At 37.6% G+C, this 18,598-nt stretch overlaps 2 protein-coding genes across 2 annotated transcripts; one reads left to right on the top strand and one right to left on the bottom strand.

Moving 5' to 3' along the window:
- The first annotated feature begins 3,546 nt into the window (after window positions 1-3,546).
- LOC127264704 (uncharacterized) lies at window positions 3,547-5,026 on the top strand. Its single transcript, XM_051294205.1, has 4 exons — window positions 3,547-3,883; window positions 3,928-4,123; window positions 4,278-4,550; window positions 4,633-5,026. The coding sequence occupies exons 1-4, from the start codon at window positions 3,547-3,549 to the stop codon at window positions 5,024-5,026; spliced, it is 1,200 nt and encodes a 399-aa protein (XP_051150162.1).
- Window positions 5,027-9,146: 4,120 nt separating this feature from the next.
- On the bottom strand, window positions 9,147-10,187 carry LOC127264748 (uncharacterized). The gene has a single exon (XM_051294254.1). The coding sequence runs from the start codon at window positions 10,144-10,146 to the stop codon at window positions 9,370-9,372; it is 777 nt and encodes a 258-aa protein (XP_051150211.1). The 5' UTR covers window positions 10,147-10,187; the 3' UTR covers window positions 9,147-9,369.
- Between the last annotated feature and the right edge of the window lie 8,411 nt (window positions 10,188-18,598).

An 18,598-nucleotide genomic window follows, 5' to 3' on the forward strand; every position in this document is an offset into this window, starting at 1 on the left:
GCTGATTCCTAATCAGCATGAGGCCCGACCATTAATAGATACGGATAGTCTAGTGGAAAGTATCCGAAGAGCTTTCCCATGAATGAAATTTGAAGAGCGACCGGTGTATCAAAAACCCTACCCAGCTTGGGTAAGTGAGATGATGCCGTTGCCTGTTCGAAATAAAGCGCCGGATTTTACACTGTTCTTAGGCGAAGATAAGAGATCAACGATAGAGCATATCGGGAAATTTACAGCTCAGTGCGGAGATTAGGGAGGAAATGATTAGTATCGTTTACAATTGTTTTCTTTATCTCTGAAAGGTACTGTGTTTTCGTGGTATACATCGTTGGCTCCAGGTACTATGCAGTCTTGGTCGGATTTGGAGAGGCTTTTTCACGACCGTTTTTATACGCCATCAGTGGAGACTACAATATCCCACCTGGTAGCAGTAAAACTGGGATATGATGAGCGAGTGGCACAACTTTTGGAGAGGTTTCGACAAGCTAAGACACGGTGCACAGTGCAGATCCCCGAACAACAAGCAACTGCGATGGCAGTGGATAACATGCGATCAGATCTTCGAGATCGGCTGGGAGTTCAGGATTTCCAGTATTTTTCGCATTTAAGTGCACTCGCAATGAGAGCAAAAAATTTCATCCGAGAGAGACGGGATGCTGCTGTAAGTAAGTGGAAGAAGGATGGAAAAGCAGGGATAACTTGCTGTGCGGATGATGAAAGTTCAGCCGACGAAGATTTTGGCGAGGAACAAGATGTGTTAGCGGCTCAATTGTTGAAAGGAAAAACTTACTCCTGTTCAGCATTAAGGGGTAAGGAGATCGGAGGCGTGCAGTATACCTTCGATGAGTCTAAAGTAGAACAGATTTTTTATCATCTGCTGAAGGACAAACAAATCAAACTCCAAGACAAGCAGCAAGTGCCGTCACCAGAGGAATTGAAAGGAAAAGTGTACTGCAAGTGGCATGGGAGTTATACACATGCTACCGCCAATTGTACGTACCTACGAAACACGATTCAGAAGGCTTTAGACAAGAGTAGACTGAAGCTAGCAGAAAAAAGTATGCAGGTGGATGCAAATCTGTGTCCTGCACCATCCATTAATACCATGTCCACAAGAAGTCTTAAGAGACAGAACTAAAGGGAAACAACCAGTTCGGCAGCCAGTTCATGAGCGACTCGGGCCTAGGATACCACAACGGGGTTCAGTTTTCGATAGGCTGTCTGTGGGAAAGATGCCTAATGGAAACGTTGGAAGTAAGGAACCTAGGGTTGTAGTGAAGAGCCCTAATCTGAAAGTGACGATCCCAAATGCCCGAGAAGTTCGGGAATGTCATAATAGGACAACTAAAGCCACAGCTCCAGGCTCAACTATTAAGCCGGATGCCATGGTGGCTGAAGTGAAAGTGGCTAGTGGGAAACGTGTCTGGACCATTACGTCTACTGATCAGATCACCATTACTCCAAGAACAACACGGAAACTTCCATCAGCCGTAGATTCGGAGAAATGGACAATCATGTGCCGGAGGCAAATACCAGGAGGGCAATGGGTGACCTCACACGTTCCCGAAAAAGAAGGGCACAAAGGAAACGACTACAGGCTAAGTTGGAAACTCAAGGTGTTCAGCCAAACCAGAAAAGTGTAGGGGCTAAAGGCAAGAAAATTGAATCGGAAATTTAGCAAGCAGCAAGTCGGTATGAAAAAGCCTCAAAAACCCGTGAGCAGAAGGAGAGACCTCAGAAAAATCAAGAGTTGCAACCTCGCCTAATTTTCTCTACTCCTAACACCGGACCCACTCCAAACTGGCAACGCCGATGGGTGCCGAAAACTACACAATCGAAGGAGTGTAATGCTGAAGTTGGTCAACTATCGGTTGTGGGGGTATTTCCGTTTGAGTTCAAAGCCCCAGAAGGGGAGAAGAATTATGAGGGAGTGACCGTAGATGAAGAGCCAGTGGCAGAATGGAACGATGTAGTGACAACAGTCACGTTTGATCGGATTGGATCCGGGCAGAATAAACACGTAAAGCCCCTGTACGTTCGAGCTTTAATGGAATGACGACCAGTGGGCAGAGTACTGATAGACGGTGGCGCATTCTCCAACGTAATGCCGTTTCGAACGTTCAGAAAGTTAGGAAAAACAAGGGATGATTTAATACCAACTTCGGTGCGAGCTACAGATTTTATGGGAAATTCGTATAAACCGGCATGTATCGCTACCATTGAGGTACAAGTAGGCACCAAGAAGTTCCCCTCAGCGTTCGTAATAATAGACAGTCGTCCTTCGTATGCAGCATTATTGGGGCGAGACTGGATTCACGCTTGCAAGTGTGTACCGTCAACTTTGCACAAGAAGTTGCTGTTCTGGGATGGTGATGAGGTTCAAGAAGTGGAGGCGGAGAAAGACCCATCGCAGCGGAAGTCACAGCTGTGGATGCAACTTTCTACTATTCGAAGATGATCCTGTTTTCCAAAGTAATCGCCTCCATGCCTAACGAGGGAAATTATGAATGTGTGTTTAGTGATAATCAATTCAGAATTCAAGCGAAGGCCGATCCACGGCCTACGAATGAAGAAGACTATGATGAATTTCGAATACGTCGAAATTCAATTTGAGCCACATAGAGCAGACTCTGTTACGAATACAGGGCCGTTCCAAGCAAGTTCCACAGAAGGTGGTGAACGGTTCGAAATAGGTTTTGTGGCGAGTTCAGAGCCGTCTAGAGCTGGCCCCTTGGAAAACCCTGGACCGCCTGAAACAAGCTTTGTTACGCAACATCCAGAGCCGGCCATAGCAGAATCCGTGGAAGAAAGGAGCAGCTTAAAGGAAAGTTCAGCGGCGACGGGGAACCATACAAGGAAATTGCCGGTGAAGTAGAGTTACCGTCGCCCGTGCATAAAACCTATCCAGCGTTCCAGGCCCAAGATCCACTGGAAAATGTTGACCTCAGTGTTGATGAAGTCCCGCGAATCACCAAAGTTAGTGTGCTGTTAACATCAAAAGATCAACCTGTCTTGGTGACACTTATAAAGGAATACCGGGATTGTTTCGCTTGGGATTACGACAAAAAGCCAGGTTTGGCTCGAGAACTTGTGGAACATCGGCTACCCATAAAAGCCGGATACAAACCCCACAAGCAGCCGCCGCAAAGGTTTAATCCAGATGTGTACCCGAAGATCAAGGAAGAAATCCAACGGCTGTTAGGAGCAGGATTCATTCGGACTTGTCGATACCCGGAATGGGTGGCCAATGTCGTCCCCGTACTCAAGAAAAATGGTAAATTACGGGTATGCGTCGATTATCGCAATCTGAATTTGGCAACACCCAAGGACGAGTACGTCATGCCTATTGCCGACATGTTAGTAGATGCAACCGCCATGAACGGGAGTCTGTCGTTTATGGATGGGTATTCCAGCTATAACCAGATTTTCATAGCTGAAGAGGATGTTGCAAAAACGGCATTTCGATGCCCAGGAACCCTTGGGGTATATGAGTGGGTGGTGATGCCGTTTGGGTTGAAAAATGCTGGAGCGACTTACCAATGAGCGATGAACACCATATTCCACGATTTAATTGGACAGTCCGTGGAAGTTTACATCAACGACATAGTGGTGAAATCCAAGAGTTTTTCGGAACATCTGGTGGATCTTGAGCAAGCTTTTCGGAGAATGAGGCACTATAATTTAAGGATGAATCCAGCGAAGTGCGCATTCGGAGTGGCCTCCGGAAACTTTCTGGGTTTCATGGTGCATAATAAGGGTATTGAGGTGGATAGTAACAAAACGAAAGCTGTCATCAACGCCCGACCGCCTGAGAATCTGAAGCAACTTCAAGGATTCCTTGGGCAGGTCAATTTTCTGCGGAGATTTGTCTCGAACGCTGCAGGCAAGCTTAGAGCTTTTTCCACACTGCTCAAGTTGCGAAAACAGAGAAGTTTGTGTGGAAGCCACCACACCAGCAGGCTTTAGAAGCTATTAAGGAATCCATGGCCAATCCACCGGTGTTGATGCTGCCACAAGCAGGCAAACCTCTGCACTTCTATGTTTCAGCCACTGAGAATACGGTCGGTTGCTTACTGGCGCAGGAGGCTCCCGATAGAAGCGAACGCGCCATTTTTTTACCTCAGTAAGGTAATGAATGATGCAGAGACAAGGTACACTCCTATGGAAAAATTATGTCTCGCATTATTTTACGCTTGCACGAAACTTGAATATTATTTAGCCCTGAGGGAAACGGAAGTGGTGTGTCACGTCGATATTTTGAGATATCTATTAAGCAGACCAGCTTTAAGGGGAAGGCAAGCGAAATGGGCTGTAAAGCTAGCCGCATTTGATTTACGATATGTATCAATCAAAGCTGTTAAGGGACAAGTGGTTGCTAATTTCCTAGTAGATCATCCGAGCTCGGTGGCTGACCAAGCGGCTGATCGTATAGAAGCTGTTATTAGCCCAATGCCGTGGATCTTGAAGTTCGATGGGTCCAGCACACAGACTAGCGCTGGAGCGGGGGTATTCATTGAGAGTCCCTGGGGACAAAAGTGGACTGTTGCTAGGTCATTAACACCTGGATTTACTAACAATCAAGCAAAATACGAAGCCTTATTAGTTAGATTGGGAATTCTACAAAAAAAAAAGGGCTAAGGCGATCAGAGTTCAAGGCGACTCACAGTTAATTTTGAAGCAGATTGCTGGAGAGTTCCAATGCAAAGATGAGAGAATGAGAAATCTTCGAATGGAAGCAGTTAGGATGTTGCGAATGTTCGATGACGAGGTGATGGAATTCATACCTCGAGCCGAAAACAGAATAGCTAATGATTTGGCTCAAGAAGCATCTTGGTATAAGTCATCAGCCGCGGGAAATTTCAAATCAGCGCGAGTATGTTTGTGCCCAGTGGAAGCGGAGGATTGGCGTATGGAACTAAGAAAATATTTGGAACAACCAACCGATAAAACTCCGGAAAAGCTGTGGAAGGCGGCTCTGAAGTATACTCTGATCGACGGAGATATTTTCCGCAGAACCGCCGATTGAATGTTAATGAGATGCGTAAATACTCAAGAAGCCATGAAGACGATGGGTGAAGTGCACGAAGGAATTTGTGGAGCACACCAATCCGGGCTAGTCATGAGATGGACGATCCGACGATATGAGTACTTTTAGCCATCAATGACAGAAGACTGCATCAAGTACGCTCAAGGATGTGAAGCGTGTAAGCGACATGGTTCTTTGATCCGAATTCCGGCGGAAGAAATGCATACAGTAGTGAAGCAGTGGCCATTCCGAGGATGGGTGATGGATATCATCGGGAAGATCCATCCGCCATCTTCCAGACGTCACTCGTTCATATTGGTGGCCACAGATTTTTCACAAAGTGGATAGAGGTTGGACCGTTGGCCAACGTAACATATCAAGAGTTGATCAAGTTCGTTAAGGAACACATCATTCACTGATATGGAATCCCGCAGACGATTACCGCCGATCAAGGCACTCTTTTTACCAGCGATAGAGTGGCCGCCTTCGCCGCACAGTACGGGATTGATCTTTTGCATTCGTCCCCGTATTATGCGTAGGCAAATGGGCAGGCCGAAACAGCCAACAAAGTCTTAATTGGGGTAATCAAAAAGGCTGTGGAAGATAACCCGAGAAGATGGCACGAAGTGTTAGGGGAGGTTTTATGGGCTTGCAGACAATATCGAAATAAAGCCACTGGTTGCACCCCATTCCAACTGGTTTACGGACAAGAAGCGATATTGCCGTTGGAAATCACGGTGCCATCGCTACGAGTGTTGAAGCAGAATTTGCTTAGTCCCGAGTAGTACGATACAGCGATGTTACAAAGATTGGATGACGTACACGAGGATTGGATGATGGCTCTGGAGAATATATGGGCAAATAAAGTGAAAATGGCGCGAGCTTACAACGAAAAGGTACGTCGGCGAACATTCCAAGAAGGAGATTTGGTATGGAAGGCAGTGTTGCCCGAAGGATTCAAATATAATACATTCGGGAAGTGGTCTCCTATGTGGGAAGGTCCGTACCAAGTGAGTAAAGTGTTGCGTAACGGTGCTTATAGATTGATGAGTATTGATGGAATAGAACATAGAAACGTTATCAATGCTAAGCACCTTAAGGGATACATGTCACCACTCGAGCTCGGATAAAGAAGTGTAATATGCAAAATGAAAGCAGGCCCTGTTTAGGCCACTAGATATAAAGCAAAACGAAAGCAGGCTATTAAGCCGCTACTGTGTAAAACGAAAGCGGGCTATTAAACAGCTAGTATGCAAAATGAAAGCAGGCTAGTAAGCCGCTAATATGCAAAATGAAAGCAGGCTAGCAAGCCGCTAATGTGCAAATGGAGACAAAACGAAAATAAATCATCGTAAGTGGCCGAATGAGTAGCAGATCATAAAATCCAAACGGAACGGCGAGAAAATCAAAGAAAGGCGAATGGTTCCCAAAGTTAACACACGGTAGGAGAAGTATCCTTTGTTGCTAGATTCACATCGGGCTCAGAGTTACCAGGATCAGGTCTTGCTTCCATGGGAGCTGGATCTGCTGGGACTAGGGTCGGGTCTGCTAGAGACAGAGTTGTTCCATCGGGACCTGGCGCTGCTTCCACCGGAACTGCATCCGTTGTAGTTTGAATTAGACCTTCCTTAGACGGAGCCGTTCCATTGAGGCCTGGCGCTGCTTCCGTAGGGACTGGATCCGTTGGAGTCTAAATCAGATTTTCCGGATCTGGAACCAATCCATCAGGCCCTGGAACCGCTTCCACGGGGATTGGATCTATCGGGGGCGGAATCAGATTTTCGATAGCTGGAGCTTTCCATCAGGAACTGGCGCTGTTTCCACTAGAGTTGAAATGTTTGGGGTCGAGGCCGCTCCATCAACGATTGGAGTCACACCTGCAGAAATGAGATCTTCCGAAGACAAGGCCGCTCCACCAGAGCTCGAAGCTACACCGGCTAAAGCCGAGCCTTCTGGGACCGAGGCTGCCTACTCGGAGACGATAACTGCTAAAGTCGAAGGTGATTCACAGGTGCTATGATCTGCTGCCACTTCTAAGGCTGACATCAAATCCCTCACAATGTGAGCAACAGAGGCTTGGACGTCGGCAGCGGTCAATAATGGAGGTTCAGCTTTGGAAACCATGGGGGTGTCGGCCATGGGAGCAAAGGGTGGTGTATCCCCTGCATATTCATCATCAGGACTCGGGGTTGGGATGAGAAACCTGTGTACTGACGGTGATCATGTCGTCAATCCCCCAAGCTTCCCACTGCGTATCGACCGAACCGCCGAGGGTCGCCGTCCATTCTTTGAAGGTTGTGCCGTCGGGATATCTGGTCAGAACCCTACCTTGTTGAAGAGCCAACGAATAAAATGGTTTCACGATCAACAAGGAGATACACCGTCGCCGGCGAGGACTCGTTGGAGTTCTTCCTTTTGGGGATCCGTTTCCATCGACGGCGTCAACACCCACGAGTTCCCATCATTGGACAGGAGCAAAAGTTCCTCGGCTGGCATCGGGTAGCGGATTAGACTTGGGACTGCAGTTAGCGGCGACGGTTCACCTACACTGCAAGTAGGAAGAGCTGTTGAAGAGGCCATACGGTTTGATACTCGCGTTCACCAAACAGAATGAAGCCTTCGAAGGAAAATCAAGAGAAGAAACGAGGGGAGAGGGAAATGTAAAAGGGAAGTGATGATAAACCCTTAGAAATACCCTTAAATGTTTTTTTTCTCTCAGGCGATGCGGGAATCGAAGGAAGCAGCTGTCACATCAAGGCTAGTGGGGTTTACATGAGATATCAAGTTAGGATAAATTTCGTGCCAAGGCCCACGAAGAAAGTCCCAAAAAAGAGAGCAAAGCTTCACGTAGCTTACATTTCATCTCTCTTTTGAGAAGGGCAATTGTTGGAACCCCGGTCCAAAATAGTTTAAATGTCGAAGGTAGTGACTTCCATCAGGCTGTGGAGCTTCTATAGAGTAAGAAGATATGACTTCCATATACCTTTGGACGACAAGCTCCATCAACCCTGAATTGGCAACCTCATAAGGTTAATGGAAGACCATGGTATCTACAGGTCCGATATGAAAGGTTCTAGGGGTCAAAATAGAAGGAAGATGAATGAGGGTTCCATGTAACTTAAGACTGTCGGGAAAATATCCCCGTAGACCGACTAGGAGTATGATGGAAACGAATCAGGGTAGGCTGCAGGTCTGATCTGAAGGCAATGGAAGAAATCCATAGCGAATGGAACTTGGTCCAAGAACGATGGAAGATGCTTAAGACAAATGGAACTCGGTCCAGAAGCAATGGAAGCTGCTGGGAACTGATGGAAGGAGGTTATTTGGTGGTTAAGAGAGGTAGAAAGAAGTGGGAGAATAATTATAACCACCCCTGTTAGTGGGAGAAGTGGTTATTCTAACTTATGATTATAAGTAGGAAAAAGAAACACAACACACATACGCACAACAGAACAATTCGTCTATTTTCATATTTTTTTTTCCTGTTTTATTTTCGTTTATGCAATTTAATTCTGTTTAGAAGCTTTCTGCAATTTATTTACTCGCTTTCCGTAGTTAATCATAGTGTAGTTCGTTAAGCGCGTAAAAATCTGCATTGCCCGACGACGGATTGGCTCTCTGGAGTACTTCCGGAACCCACACCGACGAAATCGACGAGCTATTTTTGGAATTCCGAATTGCAGGATCCAACAATTATATATTTGAACTCGGTAGGTCTCACATGACCAACTTTTTGTTTCTTAATTTTTTGAATTTTTTTTAAAAAAATTATATTAATTAATATAGTTAACAACGGCTATTAATATTATATAGTTATAATTGATATAATATACTCCCTCCGTCCCTTAATAATTTATTATTTTTCTATTTTGTCAGTCCCATAACAAAGTATCCGTTTTTTTAGTAATTGTACTATCTGCTTAATATTACAAATATCATCATTATCTTTTTTATCATACAATACTAATAAGGTTAATTTTGTCTTGGTTTAGTCTTTTTACTTTTATTTTTGTTATATCTCAATATAATACTAATATTAACAATATTTTGTAATAATGATTGACTTATTCAAAATATATTTGTATTTTTTGATATTTTTCTTTATAATAAATTATTTATAAAAATATAAATTTAATAATTTATAAAATCCTTACAGGACTAATACACTAGTATTAATATATATGTGTAATGTGTGCTTCAGATAAATTTTTTACATATGGCAAAAAGTTAACGGACCGGACCTGATATGGAAATTGGAAGCAAGGGATTCCGTTATAACGGCAGTGACGGACGCACCGTCAGTTCACCGGCTTCCTACGTCGCCGGCGAGCGGCTGACTAATATCATCGAAGATAAAAGGACTCCGACCGCCTACACGAGGAAAAACGCTGCACTGCTCCCAAACCTGGAGGCTCCTGAAGTTCCGGCGATTTGAGGCGCCGCCCGCTGTTCGGCGGCGTTTCATCAATGGTCGCTACCTCCTCCACCGATCTCCGGCTCCGCGAGCGAGCTTGCTTCTTCTGACCTAATTTTTTGGATCGGAATATGGTGAGAAGCTTGGAATAGAAGCCTCTGCTTGGATTGGTACTATTATTATTCTCCAAGGAGATTCCGCTTCTCCTCGAATTGGAGCGCCGGTTGCATTGCTTCGGTCTGACTTTCCCGACGCACGACACCTTTGGGGAAGTCGGTTCCGTCGCCATAGCCACCGGCTTCCCGAGCAACCTCGACATAGACATGGACATGGAGTCTCCAGGGAGAAGGCGTGCGTTGGCGCCTCTGCAGCTCCTCCGCGTCGGATCCACACAACTGGCTTTGCGCGTCTTCGGCAATCCGAGGACGTGCGCCTTCGATTTCAATCTGATGCTAACTCGCGCGGAATTGAAGCCATGATTAGGATTAGGATTATTTGTAGAGACGAAGGAGTTGCCTCTCGTCGACTCCTTCCGTACCAGAAGGGCGTTGTAATTGAACCACTCCAACTCCTCATCCTTCGACAGCCTGAATGACTCCGGCGGAAAATCCGATTGCGCTTCTGGAATTTTTACGGAGATATGGCTGCCGCTGCCGCCACCGCCACTTGCTCCTCCTGCGCAAGGTTCACGATCAAGTTGAGGCATTTGAGAAGTTGTTGTTAGAGTATGTGAAAATGAAGCCTCCACTAAGTTTTTATAGGAAGGAAGGTTGACTGATTCTGATTACACACCCAACAACCTTTTTAATACTTATAAATTAATTAATACTATTATTATTTGGGTTTGACTATAAATTATTATAATTATAATTATTAGTATTTGGTAACAAAAAACAGATATTTTGTTCTTTTATTTAAAATTTTTTAATATATATATATATTTTTTTTAAAAAATAATATATTATACACACTTATTATTTTTATATTATTTATACATTTAAATTATATATTACATTAAAAATAATAATACAGACATTTCTTTCTATACTTTTTTTTTAAAAAATTATAATTGCTGAATTGCATATTTTATATAAAAAATAATGGTCACATCACATATAATTCCTCAGACCTCAGTTATTCAAATGTAGGTGTGTGTTTTTTCCTTTTTTGCTTAATTTTTCTTTTATAATACTAAAAAAATATTTAAATATATATTTTTTATTAAAAATATTGTAATAATATTTTATGATAGTTCAAAAAAGGAAATAATTATACAGGGAGTAATATATTTTTTAAATGTTTAATGTAAATAATTACCCAATTTTAAATACAACAGCAAACAAACAACAAAGTAAACAACATATATAGTTCCAAACATATATAGGGTATTAAATTTTCGGGACTAATTATTTATGATTGATTTACTTTCCACATTTGTGTTCTTTAGTTCCAACCTTCAACTCTTTATTATTTGAATTTTATATTTTTTTAAAAAATATATACTATTTTTTCTCATAAAATATTTTATCATACATTATTTATTAGTTTTTAATGTTATTAAAAATATATATTTATTTAAAATATAGAGCTTTTTACCCCATATCATACCCTGCAAACTAGGTTTGATAAACAAGTCACATTAGGCGAGTTAAAGGTTTGAGATCATAACCTCATGGTTATAAGTCCACTCAAACACCATTAGATCATTCCCTACAGGTCTGCTCATGGTATTTTTGTTCTTATGGAAATATGATAGAAAAGAGTAATGTTGAATTTGCTATTAAATAATACTTTCTATATATTATTTCCTTATTCCTAATCGAAATGGCTCTTTGAGGTTATGCAATAGATTAATAAATAATATTAATATTTTATTAGTTAATGAAAGTATGTAAGAGATTTTGATATTTTTACCATTTAATTTTATATATAAAATAATTGTATATGTAATAATATATTTGTAATTTAAATAAAAGTTAAAGTGTATTTTGGTATTAATTTATAATTATTTTTTCTAGAATAAAAAATATATATTTTTTGTTGGACAGTAAAAAATGATAAATATATATATATATATATACTTTGAGTTGTGACATATGAAATACTCCATCCGTCCCCAATCTATCTATCCATTTCGTTTATGCACGGGATTTTAGGAATATTAGTATTATATTGGGATAAAGTAGAAATAAAGATAAAAAAACTAAATTAACCCTATTAGTATTGTATGATATAAAGGTAACGACATTTGTGTAATATATTGTAAATTAGAAGGGTATTTTAAATGTTAGGTAGATAGTAGAATTACTAAAAAAAGAAACGAATACTTTGTTATGAGACGGATCAAAATGAAAAAATGGATAGATTGTTAAGGGACGAAGGGAGTATATTATAAACAACGGCTAAAGTGCTGAATTTTAAAATTCAACATTATACTGAATAATACTCAATATACTAACAAACAACCACAGTATTATTATTAATAATACATAATTTATATTAATATAATGTAAACACGCCACATAAACTAACAATACAATATAGTCTCACCAATCACATGCAACAGTTAATTTTAACACATGACATACTCGCATAGTTATAAACAAACATTATATATCTTTATTATTAACAATATACATTATTTATAATAAAAGACATGTTAAAAAATAAGTATAGTGCTGATTTTTCTTATTCACATCACAACCTAGAGCTAGCAAAACTGACTCGACTCGACAACCCGACACGATCCAACACGAAATAATTGGGTTTGGGTCAAAGATTTCAACTAGATTATATATACGGGTCAACACGAACCCGACACGATAGTAAACGGGTCGGGTTAGGGTTAAGGCTCTCAACTCGAACCCGACACAACAACCCAATTATAATATATTAATATTGATTTGTATATTTATTATATATGTAAAATAATCATAATTTAATAATTTTCTCATAAATTAATTTAAACTAAGTTCAATTTTAAATAATTCGACTTAATTTACGCTCAACTAACATAACACGACAACATAACAAAAAATTATTTAATTTGAATTAAGAAATTCGACTTAATTATGTATACAAGTCAACACGAGTCAACCCGAACTCGACACAATAATAAACGGGTCAACACGAACTCGACATGATCATAAACGGGTCGGGTTATAGTTGAGTAATTTAACCCGTTTAAAGTATTCAACCCGACACAAATCGACCTATTGCGAACTCTATCGCAACCCCTCCCTATATTAATTTATATTTAATATTTGCAAATTAATTAAGGAATAATGTCATATTATATTTTTAGGGTGTGTTTGTTTGAGGGATTGGATTTGTTTTTCACTATTCATCCAATTTTTTTTCCCCAAAAATATCAAATCAAACACCTATTTTTATTTTTATATTATACTAAAAAATCAATTTTATATTCAAAACATCACATCAACACCTATTTATATCACATCATACAACTATTCAAATTCAAAATTTTTACTATTCAAATCCAACTCAAAATCCAAACCTCCAAACAAATATGTAAGACTAAAATATCATCGGATTGGAAAAATCTACACTTAATAACGAATATATTTGAAATTGGTATTTTAGTATTTCATATAAAATACTATAATATTTTATTAATATTACATAATTCATATTTACCATAAAAGAAAATATTGCTGTTGCTTGTAACTGTTTTAAATGACAATATTTTTATTATTAATGGATAGATGAGTATAATTAATATATTAAATTTTTTATATTGTTAAATTGTGCGTATATGTAATAGTTTAAATGTTTTTTATTAATAGTTATACATGTTATTAAAACCGTTATACAAAAATAGTTGAAATCTTCTTTAATTATTCTAAAATTTTCACAATCATTAAGGGTGCGTTTGGTAATTAGCTGATAGCTTTTTGCTGTTAGCTGATTCAATTAGCTAGTTTGACTTGTTGATTCAATTAGCGGTTTGTATTAAAGTGTTTGGTAAAACAACTGTTTGACATTAGATGTTTATACATAAAATTACTATTAAAGACATTGATATGTTATTTTTTAAAATATTTAATTTTGTTCATTTTGGTTTGAAATTTATGAGAATTTTTGTTATTAATTATTTAAAATTATAAAAATATTATAAAATATTTATTTTTATTTATATTATTTAGATCCGAGAAAATTATTTTTACTAAAAAATAATAATTTTTTATTAAAATTATGTAAAATATAAAATAATAAATCTTTCGTATATATCTTTTTATTATGTTATTTATTATTTTAATATATATAAATAATTTAATAAGTGCTTTTTTTATTTGATTTAGTTTTAAATTATATATTTTACCAATAAAATAATTTATATCTAATAATTAATAATAGTAATTATTTTAAAATTAAAAAAAATAAAAATATAATTTAATAAATTAAATATATTAAAAATAATTAATAAATACTGCTATAAAAATATATTTATATGTACAAAATAAATAATTAAGTTTTAAGGTTAAATAAGAAATAACCAAAATTAAATGAAAAAGCTCTTTCAAAACGATGGGTAGATGAGCTTTTCAGAAATTAAATAGTTGAATATTTTCTATTAATTAGCATTTTGACTGGTCAAACAACTAAAATCTCTTCAATAAGCTAAAAGCTCTTCAAAAAACGCTGTTTCCGAAACACCCCCTAACTTTATAGGTAATTAAATAGTTGAATATTTTCCATTAATATTGAATTAGAGAGTATATCTTTCTGGACAAGAATCAAACTGCGGTCTTTCAATTATAAAATTTTATCTTTAGATATTTGTATTCAGTATAACTCTTGAATCTTATTTATTTATTTATTTGTCAATTTAAATTCAATAAATAATTATGGTAAACAAAAATATAATCAACAAAATAAATGTAAACACCAGGCGGGTTGATACAGATAGTAGAGTTGATAGATATGATAAATGATGTGAATATCTTCTAGTGTAATAGTAATATTTATTTGAATTTAATTTAATTGAAGTGTGTAGTGTTTGGTTTGGACTTGAGTTGAAGCGTGTCGTCATGCATGACGCCCTTAGTCCAAAACCATCCACATAATTATACGGTTTTTATTAATAATAATAATAATAATAAAAATAATAATGTGACCGACCACACTTACAAGTTACACGGGTGTATTTGAAAATATATATATATATATTTTGCAATAAGCTATTTTACAATAAGTTATTTTTGTAAGAGATTATTTTGTTAGTAAAAATGTGAATTAATTTGGAAGAAATAAATAATAAAATATTATTTATTTATTATATATGAGATTTGGTTAATATTTTGGCTATTTTGTTCGGAGAAAAATCAAATTATGCAACTTCAAATTAAACCTGAGTATATGGCCTAAGTCGCAGTATTATTTGGATATAATATTATCTATAATCTCTGTTAGCATATTTTTTATATATTGTCATTTGAGGCCCACATATATATGCCTATATATATACACTCTCTTTTTAGGTTAACACACAATTTCTATATTTTTTGCAAATATTCAAGCATGGTATCAAAACCAATTTTTTTTTATGGGATAGACAAAGCTACTAATCCTCATGAATGTAACAAATTAGAACCACGCACCTGTCTGTGTTGTTTTCTTAGGTATGAGATAGAACATAAAGGTTATCGATGTTGGGATCCTGTGTTGAATCGTCTACGTATTTCTCGGGATGTTACTTTTTGAGAGCATAAGTTCTTTTCCTCTAAGTCTAAATTTTACATTCTCTTCGAGTAGGAATCTCCATTCTTTGTTCTGGATTCCTCTCCTCCTCCTGCAAATCCGGAGCTCCCGTCCATTTCTGTTGTGGATTCCTCTCCTCCTGCAGGTCCCGAACTCCCGTCCGTTCCTGCTGGTCTGTCTGATGTTGATTCTTCCCCACCAGCTGACCCTCCTGCTCCTCCTGAGCCTGTGCCTGACCATCCGGAAATTTCAGTTCCTGATGCCACTGATCGGCAACCCACCCGTGTAAGTCGTCCTCCCTCTCATCTTCTTGATTATTATTGTTTTTCTGTCATTTTATCTCACCATGAACCCAGGACCTTTCGTAAGGCGAACTATGATTCATTGTGGCGCGACGCTATGTCTGAGGAATTACAGGCTCTTGAGAAGACCGGCACGTGGGATATCGTTGATCTCCTTCATGGCAAGAAACCTATTAGTTGCAAGTGGATGTACAAAATCAAAACTCACTCCGATGGTTCTGTTAAGCGCTACAAGGCTCACCTTGTAGCCAGGGGTTCTTTGTAGGAGTATGGTATTGATTATAAGAAGACATTTGCTCCAATTGCTCGTTTGACATCTGTCTGTTGTCTATTTGCTATTGCTGTTGTTCGACGTTGGCAATTATTACAGTTGGATGTGAAGAATGCATTTCTTCATGGAGATTTGTCTGAGGAAGTCTATGTGACCCCTCTACCAGGCTCAGATTTTTCAGGGAAGGTATGCCAACTGCGCCGTGCCTTTTATGGACTGAAGCAGGCGGCCCGAGGTTGGTTCGCCAAGTTTAGTGTTGTGCTCCTTCAGTATGGTTTTTCTGCATCTCCCTATGACTCTACTCTCTTTATTCGCTGTTCTTCTTCCGAGATCATCATTCTCTTGTTGTATGTGGATGACATGGTTATTATCGGCGATGAAACTTCTAGTATATCCGATCTACAAACCTACCTTCATCGACACTTTGACATGAAGAGTCTTGGTCAGCTCTGCTATTTCTCGTACTTGAGATTTCTGACGCTCCAGATGGCATATATCTATCTCAGGCAAAATATACATCTGATCTCATGTCTCGTTTAGGTGTGATTGATAGCCAGATTGCATTCACCCCTCTCAAGGGGAACTGCCGACTTGCTCATTTCGATGACACTCCACTAGAGGATCCCTCCCACTATCGGCAGTTAGTGGGATCCTTGATATACTTGACGGTCACTCGCCTGACATAGCTCATGTGGTTCATGTTGTTGCTCAGTTCATGACTAATCCCCGGATAGTTCACTATGCTGCTGTGTTGCATATTCTTCGTTATGTCAAGGGAACACTTCTACATGGTCTTCATTTTTTTGCTGACTCTCAATTGGTTCTTGCAGGTTTCTCTGATGCTGATTGGGCTGGTGATCCGACTGATCGTCACTCTATCACAGGTTATTGTTTTTTTCTTGGGAGTTCCCTTGTTTCTTGGCGCAACAAGAAACAAACTCTCGTTTCTCGCTTCAGTGCAGAGTTTAAGTATCGTGCTCTTCCGGATTCGACTTCCGAGCTCCTTTGGCTTCGTCGGCTTCTTTTTGATCTCAGTGTTCCTCAGTCTTCTTCCACTTTCCTCTATTTTGACAGCACGAGCGCTATTCAGGTAACCCATAATGATGTCTTTCACGAGTGCACCAAGTATATTGAAATTGATTGTCACTTTGTTTGTCAGCATGTTCGTGCAGGCACTGTTTATTTATCTTCTGTCTCTTCTGAGGATCGGATTGCGGATATCTTCACCAAGTCCTTCTTCCCAGGCCGGTTCTCCATATTGTTGAGCAAACTCAAGTTGGTTTCTACTTTACCACATTGAGTTTGAGGGGGGGTTGTTAGCATATTTTTCTATATTTTGTCATTTGGGGCTACACATATATACCTATATATGCCAATTGAAACTCTGTTTTTAGGTCAATATACAATTTCTATATTCGTAAATATTCAAATAAATTTTATATTCAAAATATTATATTCTCTTCGTCATGTAAAAATATGCTCATTTGGTTTTTAACACGAATTTTTAATAATGTGTAATTTTTATTTTACAAGTAAGAAAAGAAAAATTTAAAAAGATAAAAATTAGTATTTTTTTATTATAAAAAATAAACATATTTTTTACATCAAACAAATAAAGAAAGTGGGCAATGGAAAAAGTATTACTAATATCTATTTATAATCATATTAAATAATTATTTAAGATAAGTTTTTTACTAATTAAAGTTCAAATATAATACAAAAATCCCAAACAAACAAACACGCCCGTTGATTTGTATAAATTTTTAGTTGTTAAACGGTATAGAAAGGTTTGTATTGTTGACACTTGATAATATTTGACTAGGAGAATGGTTGGTTTTTGGAATTTTCTTAGTTTGGTTGTTATCTTATTTTAAGAGTGTTAGGATTAAAATTTGTTTTAATTGAAAACAACTGTATAGGATTTTTTGAACATTTATCCATCGAATATTTTTTAACAGCAATTTTCTTTATTGATGTGAAAATATTTTATGAAAATTAGAGAATTGAATTATATTGATCATCAAAATAAATTGTCTATACAGACAACATAAAACAAATTAGATAAATTCAAATTCAAATAATTTAATATATGTATAATATCAAATCTAAATCTAAATCTAAATCTAAAATTGAATATATAAAATACATGTCCTCGAAGCGGATACAACAGAAGAATAATCAAAAAGGAAAGGAGGAAGCATGAGAAAAGAAAGTTATAGGGTAGAAAGATTAGATGGATACCTGTTGTTGTGTTGTCTATTTACTTCATTGTAATAATATTATTAAAAATGGTATGTCTATTTGTATTTACAAATATTTTTTTAAAAAAATATTATTACAATAAAATATATGTTCAATCTGTTCACTTAACTTTTAAAAAATAATATTTTACAAGTCGAAGATTTAAACCATGACCTCACAATCACAAGTTTACTCTACACATCACCAGATCATCCCTTATGGGACTCATTTCTTTTAAAATTATTGATTATCGTGAATGCGAAATTATTAAATTTCAAAATTTTTAAAATGATTGAAATAAATACACTTTAAAAATCAAAACTCTCAATTAAAATCCCACAATCAAATTACAGTGTTAGGGTTAGTGTGAAAGTACACTCATATTCATTCATTATTAGCAAATATTGTCATCCCAGGACATACTTGCACAATTTCTTCAATGTAAGATTATAGTAATTTTCAAGAAGTATTTTTATTAGCTATAATGTCTAATAATATTTTCCTCTTTAATTATTTTTGTATAAACATTTTCTATTTTTAATTGTTTAATATATATATAATTATCTATTTCATAACATACTCAATTAGCAGTTTGATTTTCCTTTCCATGTTTTTTTTTCAAA

The sequence above is a fragment of the Andrographis paniculata genome, unplaced genomic scaffold, assembly GCF_009805555.1.
Source record: "Andrographis paniculata isolate CXL003 unplaced genomic scaffold, ASM980555v1 Contig71END, whole genome shotgun sequence".
Lineage (NCBI taxonomy): Eukaryota > Viridiplantae > Streptophyta > Magnoliopsida > Lamiales > Acanthaceae > Andrographis > Andrographis paniculata.